Raw genomic sequence first — 17,982 nt, forward strand, 5'->3', positions numbered from 1 at the left:
GGGAGGAGTGGGAATCTGTGGACGTGCTTCACAGTACCTTGAGTTCTTCACTTGGATTTTACTCCTTCAGGTTCCAGTCCTTGCCATTTCCCTCTACAGCGACTTTCTCCATGTACTTCTCTGACACCACCATGGCTGAGAGAGTTGGGAGTTGAGCACTGAGCGTACTGATAGACTCAGGAATGTATAAGTCTTGCTTTTCTGCTTAGCCTCTGCTAGACAGAGTAGAGGAAGGTCGTAGTTTATTCTGAGTGATGATTGCCAAAAGTTTTCTGTTTTGCAAGGCTGCCCTTTTCCTGGTCCTGTGGCTGGAGGGAGCAGGCTCTCATCAGGGCACTCGCCGCACACACCTGCTGGGCTTCTTCAGCTCTAAGTCTGGTGTAAAGGAGGCAAAGGAAACCCAGGAACTTTCCACGGTGTTGTTCCTGGAGTCCTAAAATCCGCACCTAGTCTGCCTTTTTTCTGTGTCTGTTTCTGAACCTTTTAATGTTTGTAATGTCCAAGATTTTCACTTGTACTTAGTGAGAGAGTAGGGAAAATCATGTCTACTTCATCTTCCCAGCCACTTTTGTCTTTTATTTATTAATTTTTTTGTAGACAGGATCATAAGTCATGGAAGCCTCCAACTTCTGGGCTGAAGTGATCCTCCTGCCTTAAAGCTTTCTGAGTAGCTAGGACTATAGGCGTGAGCCACCACGCCCAACTGGTGTGTGTGGGTAGCAATGGTATCTTGCTATGTTTTCCAGGCTGATACTGAACTCCTAGACTCAAGTGAACCTTCCACCTTAGCCTCCGAGAGTGCTGGGGTTACAGGTGCAAGCCACATCTATGTATTTTTAAAATAAATGTCCAATCTATTTACTACTCTGTAATAAAAGTAATGTTTGTTGACAACAGTTCATGTAGAGATCGTAAAAAAATGTGGATTATGATGATATAAATAGCTTGGAACAATAGTTCTCAAATTTAAAGCACATTCAGACACCTAGAGGGCTTTTTAACAGAGAGAGGTGAGAACTGGCCTTTCTAACAAGTTCCCAGGTCATCTTGATGCTGCTGCTCTGAGGACCATGCTTTAATTATCACTCTTCAGAGAAATGCCAAATTCGATAGTCAACTTAAATGATGTTAATAGCATATGCAGTTGCTTTGAGTAAAACAAATACAAATTTGCAATTATTAAAATAAACTGGACCTTAGATCTGAAACAGTTAAAGGTAGATATTTGTAAGATGACAATGTTGTATTTTTAATGAAATGGATCTTCCCATTTTCATCACTATTGTACAGGACATTTGAGAGGCCAAAAGAGTGGGACTGAGGGAAATAGCACTCGTTTCATTACAAAGAGTAGTTTGTAGCAAAGACTGAGAAGTTGTAGATCAGTTCCATGAATATAAAATAATGCCAATTTTCTTGGGCCCTAGGCAAAGAGTGTTTGAATGGGTATTTTAACCCATATTCTGATGTGTGTGATGTATGCGAGCTTTGTCAAGGCTGAGTTGACCTCAGAAAAGCTCTGTGCATTGAACTGATGATGGCCAACTTGGTACTGACTGCACGTATCATAATCTACCTACCTCTAAAGTTCATCTTTTGGGTTAGTGAATAGAAACAATACTGGAATTAAAACTTTCCGTCCATATGACCATTAGTCTAGATGAAGATGAACCTACAAAAGTTTTTCCCAGATGATCACTAACTATAAAAGAGAAAAAATTAAAACAGTGAAATGTCAGAATGAAGTCTCTTAGACATTATTCTTTATATGGAAATTGTTATAAGTGTTAATAAAGAAACTTGCTTGGGAATGGTCATCAGGTAATGGTTCTTATTTTGTAGCCAGAAACATTAAAGTAATAACATATTTCCTTTTCTCTATCAGCTCTGTTGGCTTGGCAAAAGCAGCTCTAGAAGCCATTAATGGATTCAACCTCTTTGGCAATCAGGTAATAGAAATAAAAAAGAAAAATCTTTATTTGAATTGGATGTTTAATTAATTTGACTATTCATTTATAGCAGCAGTTCTCAACCTGTGGGTCACAACCCCTTTTGGGGATCAAACCTTTTCACAGGGGTTGCCTAAGACCGTCAGAAGACACATAGTTTTGCACACATGAAGTAGCAAGGAAAGTAATTTTATGATTGGGGGTCAGCACAACATGAGGAAAGGGTGTATATATTAAAGAGTCTCGGCATTAGGAAGCTTGAGAACCATTGATTGATAGAGTCATTTCCTTATAATGAAGGAAGTTTATGGTATAACCCATTGTTTGAACAACTTTTCCTTTGAAAATGATTTACCAGTTAAATCTTAGTTTTCTAACTGAAAACTGTTGCTTATTTTCTAAAAATAGTCTTGATAAGAAATTCTAATTTTCTTGGTTCAGTAACTTTTCCTTCAAGTCTATTACTCATTTCTGAGAGAATTTCACATTTTTTAATATTTCTGGAATTAATACATCATATATTTTCCATGTCATTTCTCATGTTGGTTTAATTTAATGTAGAACGGCGTGTATCTCATGCAGAAGGGAATTTGTGTAATGCATGCAACCAGAGAATTGGAGGTTTTGATCCTAGCTTTACCTTCAGCTGGCTGTAATCAAATGTATGAAATTGCATTTTCTCTGGGGATAAAAAGGAAACCCTAAAGCTTGCCTTCAGTTTTCATAAGCTCTTTAATTAGTTTTTGTACCAAAAGAAACTAATCAAGTGGGCCATGTGTAAGTTGTCGATGGCAGGAATAAAATGTAGGAACAGAGGCTCCTGCTACTCTGGACCAACAAGTAGGCTGGTTTTCTTTAGCGGTTGCTCTAAGGATCTTTAAGACCTCAAGGCGCAGTGCAGCTCCTGATGCTGTGTTTAGCGCTGAGCTGTGGGATGCTGCATCCATGAGGGTGTGCTTTAGGAAGGCACACATACAGGCAAAATGGTGACATGGTTACTGTCATGGCAGTTATAAGGCCTTGAAGTTAAGAATGTTTCTAGTTGAGTTGTGTTAATACAACCCCACATACATGAACTCTCTTCTGTCCTCACCCTAACTTCCTCTGCAGGGTGAGCTCTGGCTATGTCCAGGACATGAGGAGTGACCACCGCCATGAAAGGATTGGGAAGAGAGAAGCATCTCATTGTGGGTGCCAGAGAGAGAGAGTAGGGGGGAGGGCAGGAGGACAAATTGTTATTAAAGAATAGGACCACTGCATGCTCTGTATTCCCACCAGTCACTCATATGACGTTGGCTATTTACCCGCCTAAGTCTCAGTTTCCTCATCTAAAACTAGAGATAATGATCAAAGGACCCTACCTAACTCAAGAGGTTCTCATGCAAATAAAATTTAACTTGGTTAGCATAGTGCTTAGCAAAGACTAAACCTTTAATGTGCCCACACACGCACACATCTCCTCTGACGTACCCAGGTCTTGTGAGTGTTGCCTGCACGTCTCTCGTACCCTCCTCTCTGTGTGCCCACACGTGCACACATCTCCTCTGACGTACCCAGATCTTGTGAGTGTTGCCTGCACGTCTCTTGCACCCTCCACCCAACACGTGTACATACAGGGTACTTTTCCTAACTTCATGAATCTTTCAGAGCTCTACTTTTCTTTTTTTTTTTTTTTTGAGACAGAGCTTCAAGCTATCCCCCTGGGTAGAGTGCCATGGCATCACCCTGACAGCAACCTCCAACTCCTGGGCTCAAGTGAGTCTCCTGCCTCAGCCTCCCAAGTAGCTGGGACTACAGGCGCCCACCACAACGCCTGGTCATTTTTTGGTTGCAGCCATCACTGTTGTTTGGTGGGCCCGGGCTGGGGATTCAAACCTGCCACCTTAGGTGTATGTGACTGGCACCTTAGCCGCTTGAGCCATAGGCGCCGAGCCAGAGCTCTACTTTTCATAGAAAGTTCTCATAGATTGCTCAACTGTAACTCTAAAACCACTGAACTGTTTGGGCATTCTGAGTCTCAGGTATAAATGTATTGCTGGTGTTCATCCTCTGCCAGTTTTCCTCTTTTGTGCAGTTTTGGCTGGGGCCGGGCTTGAACCTGCCACCCCCGGTATATGGGGCTGGTGCCCTGCTCCTGGAGCCACAGGCACCGCCCTCTGCCAGTTTTTCAATAGTGATTGTACATGACTGGAGTTGTACATGACAAATGATTGGAATCATTTGAAAACTTAGAAAACACTGACGCTAGCCTCTTCCCCCAGTGATTCTGGAAGTCTTGGCACTGAGATTTTTTTCAGAACTCCTCAGAAATTCTGATGTGCATCCAAGGGTGAGAACAAGTGCTCTAAGCATAGTTTTTGGCTTCGTTTTTCCAGCATAGCTATGCACCAAATGTTTGCTGTATTGACTACCTCTTGATCATTTTAGATAGAAATACAGAGAAGTAATGTCATTTCTTTAGCCACAGAAATACATCACAAGCAAAACCTGTTCATCTTTTGTTCTTACAGGATAGTGTCAGTGTCCTAGTTTTACAAATTTCCTTTAGTCTTTTCTTCTGATGGGGAGAGTCACAGAAACCTGACTTTTAAAATGTTAATATTCCCACCTCTACAGCAGTTAAGTTACTCATGTGGCTGATAAACAGTAGCACATTTAAAAGTGCACGTGGTCTTTGTGATGCTGAATGATTTCATAATTCTGCTCCATGTACTTAAAAGAAGTGCGGCCTGATGAAAAGCCGGGAAAAGACTTGATGCCAAGAAATGGTTTTAATTCAGATGAAAACCTAAAGAAACTGCCTTAAGATTTCAAGGATTTCAGATTGTGTGAGTGTTAGAATTTGGGTGTTTTAATTATTTCTATAGACTGTTGGTATAGCATTTTGGAAGACCTGATTACGTATCGTTAATTCATTTAGAGCTTTCAAAAGCAATGCAACAACAACAAAAAAAGCAATGCAACAGTCATAGATCTTTGGAGATGGGTGCCCCTCTCTCAAGACGAATGATCAGAGAAGTTGGGGCACCTTTTCTCATATCACACAGCAGATGAGCAGAGCCAAGAATTAAACCAAAATCACTCAGTAATGAATCTGGAACGTCAACAGCTGGCATGGGAAATCTCAGCGGTTGGCTGCTTTCTACCTTCACAGATAGAAAGCTTGGGAACTGTGTATTTTCTTTGAAAACTCTTAAGGGTAGTGCCTGTGGCTCAAAGGAGCCCCAGCAAAAAAGCAAAAAAGAGTTTTTTGGCCAGGGCTGGGTTTGAACCCACCACCTCCGGTATATGGGGTTAGTGCCCTATTCCTTGGAACCACAGGTGCTGAAGAAAACTCTTAAGCTGTTTTTGCATAATGATTACTGGGCTTCTGACAGAGGCACCTGCTTCCCAAGCACTGGGAGAGGAAGACTGCCTGTGCTTCATTGTGTGAGGACACAGATTTCAACTGCTTTGAGAAGTCACTGGGTGAAAAGTGTTCCTTCGCTTCCTTTCTTCTTATTTTTTTCTATAGTCACTTTCCTTATTTTTCAAGAAAAAAAACATTGTTTGAATTTTCATTCTGAAACTATTTTCAAGATTTATTTTGGGCCAGGCACAGTGGCTCACACCTATAATTCCATCATGCTGGGAGGCCAAGGCAGGTGGATTGCTTAACCTCATGAGTTCAAGAACAGCCTGAACCCTCTCTAAAATTAGCCGGGCATTATGGTGGGCACCTCTAGTCCCAGCTGCTTGGGAGGCTGAGGCAAAAGAATGACTTGGGCTCAAGAGCTTAAGGTTGCTGTGACCTATGACACCACAGCACTCTACCAAGAGCAGACTCTGTCTCAAAAAAAAAAAAAAAAATGTTCAAAATATATTTATTCTTTAGGATCTTAAGAATAAAATGTTATTAAAATGGCCTAATTCTGATCAGCTTACTCAAAAGGCTAATTTGGGGCAGAGCTGCATTTAGAAACATGTATTATCCTTCATACAAAAATCGTATATTTCATCATGTTCTCAAATACATTCTGTATAAATGTCAGGATAAATGTGTTCACATATTGTTAAAGTAATATTTGACAGTACTTTGGATAGTAATATAAATCAGAATTTACTTTCATCAAATGTCATGGGTATAATGAGCAACAATGGTGTGATCCCTGGGTTTGAATCTCAGCTCAGCTATTCTGAGACCCTGAGAATTAATGCTTAGGTTCATCTTTCTCTGTATTTAAATTCTTTTTTTTTTTTTTTTGAGACAGAGTCTTACTTTGTCACCCTTGGTAGAATGCTATGGTGTCAGCTCACAGCCACCTCCAACTCTTAGGCTTAAGTGATTCTCTTGCCTCAGCCTCCCAAGTATCTGGGACTACAGGCGCCCACCACAATGCCCAGCTATTTTTTTATTATAGTTGTCATTGTTGTTTAGCAGGCCCGGGCCAGGTTCGAACCATCAACACTAGTGCATATGGCTGACACCCTAATACTGAGCTACAGGTGCCGAGCCAGGTTAAATTTTTTTTAACAGTTTGTGAGCAGGAAAGAAGTCTGGATTGTGAGAGAGGCTGCTGGAAACAACTGTTGGGTCAGGGAGCAAAGGAGCCCGTCAGTAAATGTCCTTCTGGAGAAGAATGTTCCCTGGGCTGTGCCTTAGAGCTAAGGGTTGGCCTAATAACTGAACTGAGGAACAAAATCTCCTACGTGGAGTGTTGTGATGCGGTTTTGCTCCTGGCACAAGGATAGAAAAGATGGTGCACAGTAGATCCACTGACCAGTTTCATCTGGTTTTATTTTTGATTCTCAATGAGGGTGGCAAGTCCCTCAGCTCAGGCTCTGAGAAGTGACTAATGGGGAAAGAGAGGCCCAGACACCCTTCAAATAGTTTCACTTTAAATTGAAACCAGTAAGATCAGCAATGTCTGTGGTCACATCTGGTCCCTCTGGCCTTAGGGACATTCCCAGAAATGTGTGTTCTGGTTGTGGGGAACCAAGGAGGAGCCGATGGGTCTGTGCGGCTCTTTCCCGCCAGGGGAGCTGAGTGCCCCAACAGCGGTCAGGTGGAGTCATCTTCTAGTGTATTCACCGGAATAAAAGGACATGTAGAGACTCAGCTGGAGAGTAAAGGTTAAACTGTGGGTCTTAGGAGCTGTTTAGGTGGAGTCGGGATATCATGACAGAGTTGTAAAGATTTCAGGAAACGAAAGGTGAAAATAAAATATACAAAGTTAATCAGATGCTCTGAAGTGTCATATTATAAAACATCCTTTCATATTCCTTTCTTTAATTGGGGAAATCAAGATACTGACAAATGAGCCGAGGCTGGAACCTAAAAGGTAATGACTAGAGCGATTGCTCATGTTATGCAAAGCCTTCAAAGCAATGCAGACATCTAGCATCCTTTGAAATTTGCAGGCCTAAAAATTAATGTTTGCTGATTTAAAGTAGGTGATAATTAATTCCACATGTGGGCTCTCCTTGATAGCTTTTTAAAAGACTTACTTCTAAATGGGAAATAGTGTGACCTTGAGCAATTTCACCCTCCTAGAAATTTGGGCTATTAATGCTTAAAGCATGGTATATGTTTATAAGAGGACAGCCAAAGAATATAGTTAACTAGGCTTTGATCTCAGTTTTAAAATATATGACTCTGGAGTACATTATGGGCTAAATGTCAGTTTTTTAACTTGGTTAGCAGACCTATTGACGTTTTCTGTTATACCTATCCTATTGTTTGTATTTTTCTATTCATACTTGAAAGTTCTTGTTTGTTCATTTTTGGTTTTTTAGTGTGGGAGATTGTATAATGAGCTTCTGTGCCAGGAATGATTTTTGAACCCTCGCTGTGTTAAACTAAGGCTTAGTGTCCTTTTCAGTAAAAGGGGGATGATGATAACCACATAAGGGGAGTGCACGGAGTGATCCCCAGGGAACGGAAAGCGCAGTGCCGACACAGTGAATATAGCCAGCGTTATCTGAGATTCTCTGGTCTTCATATTTCAGTGCAGTATTGTTTTACATCCTTACTTCTAGATCACATCTGTCAGTGGAAAAAACCGAGGCAAAATTAGTATACGTAGAGAGTGTATTTGAGCCAAGCTTGAAGACTGCAGCCTAGCAGCACAGATTCAAGTTGTACTGAATACAGTCCAATTAGAAGAAATTTCAAGCGGATTTTTAAAGGCGTAAAGGAGATATAGGGAGTGGGCTGATAACAAAATTGTTTATCAGAAATTCTCGTTGGTTTGCAGAAATAACATTGATTAGCAATTCGCTATATGTTGTTAAGCCAGAGGGTGTATAATGCTTGGTGTGCATTTTTAGGTTAATTTGTAGCTGGTTTCAAGAGATGAATACATGTCCACACAGCTCAGAGGGGAAGGCAGGACGCAATCCCTGTCCCATCTTCATGTCTCTAGGCCTGATAATTACAGGACTGGCATTCCTGAGAGAAAAGTTCTCTTCATTTCTCACGCCTACATTTTAATTTGATCCTATAGTCAACATTCTTTATGAGGAATATACAAATCAGATTCTGTGAATCCAAATTAGTTTTTTATTCCTTGTCATGTTAGCTAAACTAGTTATATTTTCATTAAAGTAAATGTTATTAATTGGCTGTCAGTACATTTTTTGATTTATAAGAAAATTGAGGGAAAATAGGAAAATGTAAAACTAACATTTTTATGATTATAAAATTAATGTGTATTGTAAAAATTGAGGATTAATGAAAGTGTAAAAAATTAAAGTCCCATAATCAAATGTAGTCAGTGTTAGTATTTTTGTGAAATTTCTCAAAGTCAAGCCGCCAAATGATCTACAAATCCTTTTTTCCTAATTTAGGTAATGTTTTGCTTTTTCTCTCTCCAGGGCTGTTCTTGGTCCGTTATATTTGTGGATCTCGATGCTCACAATCGCAACAGGCAAACCTTGTGCTCACTGTTACCCCGAGAGTCAAGATCACATGTGAGACGTGTTTTGATAAACTAAAATGAGTTATCATTATTATTATTTTTTTTTGAGACAGAGTCTCACTTTCTTGCCCCTGGTAGGGTGCTGTGGCCTCACAGCTCACAGCAAACTCAAACTCTTGGGCTCAAGTGATTCTCTTGCCTCAGCCTCCCACATAACTGGGACTACAGGTGCCTGCCATGACACGTGGCTAGTTTTTAGAGACATGGTCTCAACTCTGGCTCAGGCTGGTCTCAAACTCGTGAGCGCAAACCATCCATCTGCCTCGGCCTCCCAGAGTGCTATCGGCCTCCCAGAGTGCTAGGATTACAGGCATGAGCCACTGCGCCCAGCCAAACTATCATTATTTTTATGTAGTTCTACCTTCTTTTCCAAGGAAGTGCTCTAACGTGTTAGAGGTCATCCAGAAGAGATAAGACAGGATGGGTGTTGTCATTCCGCCTGTTGTGGTTTAGAAAGTGAATAGAGTTGTGGAAAATCTGCTTTCTCTTTTGAATCTTTTATAGAACAATAGACATCATTAATAGACATTATTTGTCTTTTAAATGGGTAGCAACGCTATGCCAAAATGAATCACATTTTGTCATGGAATATTAGAAAAATATTTTTCATAATTTATATTTATTTCAAATAAAATCATCTTATTTTCTTTGTATCTTTTCTTTCATTCACTTTTTTTCTTTGATGAACTTTTGTACACTTATAGTACCTGATTGCAGATTTTCTATGGAAGGTTTGTGGTCCTATTTTTAGAAAACTCCCAAAATGAAACAATTTAATTGTTTAAAAATAACATTTTTACCAAAGTAATATGACTATGATAAAAGAAAAGCAAAATCCAAAAGTAAACAAATAATAATAATATAATATCCAATCATTCCACCATTGCTATATAATCTTAGCATGAGAACATTTGGGTATGTACATTTCCACATATTTTTATGCACAAATATTTGTATTTTACAAGTCTAAAACCGTATTGTTTGTAATGATTAATAGCCTAGTTCTGTGAATGGACATGTTTCTATATGAATAAGCAGATTTCTACAATAAAAACTTTAATTGCTGCTAATTTACTCAACTAATTGTTAATCATTTAGATTATTTTCTTTTTGCTATTATGCATATAAGCAAATTATTGAGAAAGATTCAGTTATGATGAGTGTCAGTATTAAATTTTTGCATATGGTTTTATTTTGAAGTTTGTGTCCAGTGTGGACCTTACACTTTGTCTTAAAGCATAAAGTTGTATCTCCTCTGTAAAGTTCACTGAAGCAGCACAAGCTTCAGGGAGTCCCTGGGAGCAGGGCAGCTTGATAACCCTGTGGCTTTTTATCTCCGCCGTCTTTGCAGGCTGTGCTGACTGCATCATTGTAGACTTCCCAGTCTCTTTTTCTCGTTGCCCCAGAACACAGATGCTGCCCTCCTGCCCTGCATCAGTTACCCTGCATTTGCCCTGGACGATGAAGTTCTGTTTAGCCAGACACTTGATAAAGTGGTTAGAAAATTAAAAGGAAAATATGGGTTTAAGCGCTTCTTGAGAGATGGATATAGAACGTCATTGGAAGATTCCAGTAGACGCTACTACAAACCAGCTGAAATTAAGGTATCAAAAAATACCCTACATTAGTAGCATATCAGAGTAGTCAAAAGCAGAGATTCAGGAGACTGACCCTTGGGTTTGAATTCTGGCTCTGCCACTTACTAGCTAAGAGACCTTGGACAAGTTAATTAACCTCTCTGTGTTTAATAATTCTTCATTAATAAAATAGTAGCACCTGTATAACAAGGTTATGTATATTAAATGACTTAACATGTATAAAAGGCTTAAAACAGTGCTTGACACATAGTAATGCCCAGTAAGTACTAGCTCTTATTACCGAGGTATTTGCTTATCTTGGGCTGTGTTGATTCACTGGGTGAATAGTTTTTCTACTGCATTTTCATTCAGTCCTTTGCTTGCATGCTCCATACTATTTGTTTTATATGATATCAAATACCTGTTTGTAATGTGGCTTTCAATCTCTTAAACAAATGCTCCACTGAAACCTTCCCCTCTTCCTTTATCTCTTTCATTTAGACACTTCCCTTTGAAATACAGTCCTCTAAATATTTAGTTTTAAAATATTTTGTATTTTGAAAACATACACACACAACTATATTGAGATGTATACTAGCTACTTCGAAGCCATCTGGAAAACTGTAACAGTCCCAAAGTAAGCATTTCATGCACATTGCTGACCACTTTGCTTAGTAGAATAGATTAAAATTAGTTTGTAAACATGGGTATAACTTTGCCTTGCTCACTGAAGACAGATACGGTCCCCATGAATCTGCAGATAGGAAACGTGTAGTCAGTGTTACATCCTTCAGTTTGTTTAGCAGTTAACATACTATTCTTTTAAAATTTATTATTTACTTTTGCAGGAGAACTAGGCAGGCTGTTCATCATTTTATTTAATTTCATAGTTGACTATTAATTGGGGAGCATTAGGAACCATTTTATTATATGAATTTTTGAAATTTTAGAGCATTGTTAGCAGTTACCATCTGTTAGGTTGGTTGAGAAGATCTGTTTATTGCTTAGAAGTCTTCAAATGTTTCTTTCCTATTTAATACATTTTCTAAGCCAGTGTGTAGCACTTACACTGGAACTGGACCAACCTACACCTATGGTGCCGGAGACTGGAGACGTCCAGCTCTGGGTCAGCCCAGCAAGCTCCCTCTGCTTCTGCACCTGCCACTTACACAGTGAGGAAAGCCACAGACACTGCAGAGGCCGCCCCCATCAGCACTCCCTCTCTGCTCAGTCCTCACCTGCCCTCAGTTCTTGCCAGTCCTGCTACCTGATGCTGTCAGGAATTCCCCTGGAAGGCTTTTCCAGCTCTTTCTCATTTGTTCTCAAATTCCCAGACTTTACTTTTTCTTTCCTACTTGCTCACCTTTGGTTTCCGGTGGCTTCCTCCACCACGCTGTGTCTTCATCCGCTCTTCCCAGTGTGGGTCAGTCTCTGCTCTCTGAGGCCAGCTCCTCTCCCAGAGACTCCAATATTGGTCTTTTTCACTTTTTCAGTTCTCTCCTGGAACTTTGTTTTCTTTTCTGGTGGAAGGAAAACATCTCCCCCACTTCCTTCTCTCTGTCTTGTTTACCCAGCTTAAATCAGCAGTCTTATCCTCAGCTTAAACCCATTGATGTTTATCATTGAAAAAACAAACAAAACCCCTTCCTCAACCCTTATCCCTGCCCTCTTCCCGTCTTCTTCCTCTTCGCAGCCACACTTCTGAGGGGCGTGGTCGTGGTGTCTCTCCTCATTGCCTCCAGATCACTCTCCCTTATAACCGGGCCGTTTTTCCCATTCCCCGGTAGCTCTGTTGGCCTCAGTCAGTCGAGGTTGCTGTGTCATAGTGGATGCTTCTTTCACAGAAGTTCTTCTTGGTATTTGAATGTCATGGCCGAGTCCTCTTTCTTCGAACACACTGCATTGCTGTGGCCCCGTTCTCTTCCCAGTTCTTTACTCTCTTCTCTCACTGGCCTTCTCCGTCTCTTCTGCAGGTCCCTTTTCTTTCTGCCACCTCTGAACCCTTCCCCTGGAGTCCATCTGGCCTACTCTCCTTTCATTCTACTCATCATCCGCACTCAGGCCACTCCCCGAGTGCCCTTCCCACGCATGCCTTTTGGACGTCCTCACTTAGATGGCTGCAGTCCGCCAGCTCCTCTGCCCAAGCCCCAGACCTGAGAACATCCTAGGCTCTTCCTCCCCACACACCCACCTTTGTTAGTCACCACAGCTGGCAGATTCAGTGTCCTTAAGATCTTAAAATTCTCTTTCTTCCTGTCAGTTACTCTTGGTTTAGGCTAATGACGTTGCCCCTCACCCCAGGACACTTGACAATGGCTGTATATATTTTGAATTGTTGCATCTTGGTGGGTGCTACGGGAATCTGGAAGGTAGAGGTGGGGAATGGCACTAGATGTCCCACACTGCACAGGACTGCCCGCGATGGAGTTAGCAGCAGCCTGAGAGGGACTCTAGTTCAGGTTGTCATCTGGTGTTTGGGTTTCTCTAGCAGGCTCCCAGCTGGTCTGGTTAATGTTTCCTGTCCTGTAATTCTCTTCCATATTATCAACTGCCCAATCTAGTGAGAAAAGAAAATGGGAATGGGTGGCACCTTGGCTCAAAGGGGTAGGGCGCTGGCCCCATATACCAGAGGTGGCGGGTTCAAACCCAGCCCCCAGCCAAAAAAAAAGAAAGAAAAGAAAATGGGAATCTCTGCTGCTGTTCAGTGTTCCCCAGTGGCTCCCAGCTATGTCTAGTGTCTAGTCTCAGTCTCTCAGCACGACCTCCAGGCCTTCCTGATCCGGCTGGCCTGGCCCATTTCCTGGACCTTGGTTTTCACTGCTTCTTATTTGTTTATTCTGGAAGTACTGAATTGCTGGTAGTTTCTTTTACTTTACATTTCTATAAGTCAGTAATTTGTACTGTCATTTCCTCTGCCTGGAGTTCCCTTAGCTTATCTCCCCAATGAAGTTCACCAGACATTAGTTAAAACATCTCCTTCGCCACACACCCTCCCTGACCCAAGGCAGACTCCAGTGTCTGATTCCCTATGTTGCTGCTACACCGTGTACAGACACTTCCTCCCTCACCATAGTTGTTCATTTCCATGCCAGCCTCCCCATGAGGTGTCAGCCTCGGAGGGGTGGAGGGGAGTTCTCTGTACTGGGTCTTCAGAGTCCTGTCTAGGGTGTGGCCAGCACTAAAGTAGTCAGTCAGTATTCCTTTGAAGGAGCACTGTTGGAAGGACTGAGGAAATGAGATTTGGAATAATATACATACTGAGAAAATTCTTCAAGAAGAACAATGAAACTATTTACAAAATCAGTACAGCTTTAAGTTATTACTAGAAATAAATCTTTTATATCTAGCCTAACTATAATTGTTCTGATTTAATTGTTGGTTTAAAATTTAATGTCTTATTTTCTGTTTTAGCTATTTGATGGCATTGAATGTGAATTTCCCATATTTTTCCTTTACATGATGATTGATGGTAAGTGAGTTTTTTCCTGAAATTTAAACAATAGGATATAAGTGGTATAAAGAAGAACAGAAATGAAATATGGCTCCTTCAGCTAGCAAAATAGTCTGTACTTCAGTGATGTCTACTTTTTTCCTTTCTAAGTGAATATTAAATTGTTTCCAGAATTAAAAAATACTTCAAAGAATTTTTAAAATAACACTAATATATTTTTCATATTTACAAAGAAAAAATTTGTATTAATAAAAATAATGAATACTATAATCCATGACACTGTATATATATATATGTAATATGTATACTTAAAAGTACAGAAATTTCAGCAATAATTCAGTCTTTTTTTTTTTTTTAAGAAAAAGAACAGAGTTTATTGAAAGATAAAGAGACAGATAAGAGGGGGACAGAGCCTCCACCAGTGGGGCTGCGGGTTGGGAGTGGGGTGGGTGGATGGGTTTGGGAAGAGTTTCCTGTTCTGAGTGCTAGCATGTTTTTCTAAAATCAATTTCTTGAAAAAATACCACACATATTGGTATTACTTCTTTCAATTTTTATTATCATTTACATAAAAATTACCAAAATTATTATAAGTGATTTTCAAGATGCTTGGTTTGCTCAGCTGCTATTGGATTTCATACTTTGTGTTTTAGGAGTTTTTAGAGGCAACCCCAAACAAGTAAAGGAATATCAGGATCTTCTGACCCCTGTGCTGCATCAGACCACAGAAGGTATACTTGTTTTTTTTTTTTCAAGAAATTCTTCCTACCAACATTTTCTTAATGTTATTTTGAAATATATGAGTTCTGAGTTCTTTATAAATACAATTTATATTAATTTGAAAAGGTGAATCTGGCCTCAAATGAAATCAGAAAGAAATAACCTCCATTATTGTAGTAGATCTGTTTTTATAAAAGAAGTTCATTAGATAAGGCAAGGATGGAGATGAATTTAGGTGGTCATAGCTCTGCTAATTCTGAAGTATCTGGTGAGGTAGCAAAGTTTCTTCATCTATTATGAATGCATTTGCTCTGTATAGTGTGACAGTAATAGAAGTCAATGATTTTTTATTCAGGTCACTGGAAATGCTATGGTCAGGTGAATGCTGCTCCTGCAGAGGCTCCCTGGACAGGTCCGCCTTATCTAAAGGCACCAGCATGGTTGAGAGCATCTTGGCCTCCTCTTTGGAGTTGCTTCTTGGGCATTTAGTGTTGTGCTGTAAATGTATGCCACAATGCTAAAATGTCATTATTTGAGGGTGGATTTAATATTTTGTAAATGGTCGAAGGCCCCATCATGTGAGTAAGAGTATATTGGTTTCAATTAAACACCAGCAGGGACCATAAAAGAAACGTAACTGGCTCTTCTCTATTACCAGAAAACTAAGCATCAAAGGAATTCTGAAGGAGCCGTTCTACATATTTATGGGGTTTGAAAGTATTAATAGAATGAGAATATAATCTCATAAGCGAACAACTTTGAAAACATATTATATGGAAGTTAAAAATTATGGTCCATTGTTAAGAAAAGAGAGAGTGCAAGACCTCATAGACACAATGCCCAGACTGAAGTCTCAGCACAGGCCCGTTCCCACTCACCCGAAGTCTGGGGTGTGCTTACCCTGTGGATGAACATTGAATTTCAAATAGATATTAATGCTTAAAAGCAATTATTTTTCTGGAATCTGAAAATAAAGCTGCTTTTTTCTTCTGGCAGAAAAAAAAAAAGCAGTTATTTTTGTCTTTATGCTACAAATAATTACTGCCTAATGTGAGAAATAATATAAACAATATTGTAATGCATGTAATATTTGCAATCCATTGAATCAGATTTTTAGGATTCAGTGGTGGACTACTGATGTATTGAGGTAGTAGCTTAATGTACCTCACTGTAGGCTGATCATGTTCAGAGATTTTTCAAAGTATTCCCTGTATTTCATAGAACATTTTACTGGCTTTAGACACAAATATCACTAATAGTCGATACATAAAGAAGCAAAATTTTAGTGAAATCTGTGCAGTTTTATTAGGAAAATTAAGTTTATTGTGGACAAATATTGCCAAAAGTCTTCTGCAGTGCCCTACTTAGAATGTTGATTATTTCACCCTTTATATCATCTATAAAGATCCTACTCTATAAAGAATAATTTTAGGTTTTACCAATGAATATTTTTAAATGGGTTGGTCAGAGGGGAAAATGGCTTTCTCTCTTCAGTGATATTGTGTGGTTTGTAATGGGCTGATGGTTAAATGGGGATTTCTCTGCTCTGAGCAACGGCTCAGGGTTATAATTCTGCATTTAAGATCACACAGTAACTCATTTGTGGAGCTTCTACAGGCTAATCCTATTAAGAATAGCTTCCTCTATGGCTCTTAATATTTGCCTACTGTGTATTTATTGATTCATTCAAAGGTGTTAAAAATTAAATGTTGTTAAAGGAGATTATATACATGCTTTTAGCTGAAGTATAGCAAAATGCTGTTGAATTAGTGTTTTAAAGTCAAGCGTTTCTCCATGTTTTTTACTGGAAGGAGTAAGGATCCCAACTTTCTGTAGCTATCAGATCTGTACAGTATTTCCCCCTGCCTTCTAATCATTACAGTTACTTGAAGGGAAAGTTGAGGGAGGCCACTGACTTGTTATATTTTAAATACTTATTTTTAAATTCCATAGGTTATCCTGTCGTACCAAAGTACTATTATGTGCCAGCTGATTTTGTAGAATATGAGAAAAAAAACCCAGGTAGTCAAAAGAGATTTCCTAGCAACTGTGGCCGTGATGGAAAACTGTTTCTTTGGGGACAAGCCCTTTATATCATCGCAAAACTCCTAGGTAAGTAGAGAGGGTTGGGAGCATTATTCCCCCTTTACCAAGATGTTAGAGATAAATCTCTTTGCTGGCGTTTTCCTTGGATTTGGGTGGTGTCTCATGCGGTTCAGAGGCCTTCAGGGAGTTTCTAGTATATAAAGAAGTCTTAATATATTTATTTCATTGGATGATAATGGACTATTTTGGGAAGAAAGTGGAACAGATATGGGTGCCATTATAATCATTTGGGGGCTGCATTCAGCTTACTGGATAGGTTTCTAGCAGAAGGTTGTGGAAACTTTCTGATTGACTGAAATAGTCATGCTTGGTCATTGCTTTGGTAAACCACTTGCCAAAAGGACTTGGTCATCTCAAAGTCCTCTTTCCAGTAAATACATACTGTCAGTTTTCTCAGCTAGCTGGAGGCTTAATGGACATATTATGTATGATTTTTTGAAGAATTATTTTTCATTTTCTTCTATACATTCAGCTGGTAGTACTCTTGGACATATTGAAATGAAGGAAAATTTAATAAACACAAAGAAAACAGTTTGTAAACCATTGTGCATCTTCCTGCCCTAGTCCTTGCTAAAATTTCAAACATTAGCATCTCCATCAAAAGGGCTATCATTTTAGAATCCAAATTCCTTCATGGCAAACTGATTATGGAAAAGGCTAATTGTAAATATTACACCTGCAAATAAAAAAAAATGCTTCCTGTGTGAAGTTCTCTTACTGTCTTTGTCATTTCTATCTTGACTGCATACATGCTAAGACATTTGTTTGTGCTATACCAGTAATCATCTTGGTTTCTTTTTTTTACATTGCATTAAGGAAGAATATTTCAAAGGCCAGCTTTCCAATTCAAGCTTTACATAAATGATGTATCGTAGCAGAGAGAGCTAACCAAAGATGCAAAAATTAAGTTAATGCTGTTTCTGATTTTCTCCTTTCCTGACTATATTTTCTGGATGTCTAAATATACCAATGTTGATTTAAAAACATGTAGAAAGATTTTCTTCCTTTAAAGTGACATCTTTTTGATACACAGTTGATATTATTCATATAGGCTTTGCTTTTAGATTTTCCAAAGGAGGGAAAAAATGTACGTGAAGCAGACGAAACCTGTTTGTCTGTACTCGGGACCTGTCTGTGTCCAACACAGGCACTTTGGGCGGCCCAGGCCTTCCTGACTGACTCGTACTGTTAACAGTCTTTTTCCTTTTTTAAAGCTTAAT

At 39.5% G+C, this 17,982-nt stretch overlaps 1 protein-coding gene across 2 annotated transcripts in view; it reads left to right on the plus strand.

Annotated features, from left to right (window-relative positions):
• Nucleotides 1-17,982, plus strand: part of PHKB (phosphorylase kinase regulatory subunit beta) — a 225,746-nt gene that overhangs the window by 97,394 nt on the left and 110,370 nt on the right. For both annotated transcript variants that reach the window (XM_023514768.1, XM_012806835.2), the window contains exons 8-13: nt 1,886-1,949; nt 8,805-8,900; nt 10,315-10,512; nt 13,897-13,954; nt 14,590-14,667; nt 16,610-16,768. In XM_023514768.1, the coding sequence (XP_023370536.1) occupies nt 1,886-1,949; nt 8,805-8,900; nt 10,315-10,512; nt 13,897-13,954; nt 14,590-14,667; nt 16,610-16,768 (653 nt within the window). The remainder of the gene's footprint in view (nt 1-1,885; nt 1,950-8,804; nt 8,901-10,314; nt 10,513-13,896; nt 13,955-14,589; nt 14,668-16,609; nt 16,769-17,982) is intronic.

The sequence above is a fragment of the Otolemur garnettii genome, unplaced genomic scaffold (genome assembly GCF_000181295.1).
Source record: "Otolemur garnettii isolate 467f Iridium unplaced genomic scaffold, OtoGar3 scaffold00058, whole genome shotgun sequence".
Taxonomy (NCBI): Eukaryota; Metazoa; Chordata; class Mammalia; order Primates; family Galagidae; genus Otolemur; species Otolemur garnettii.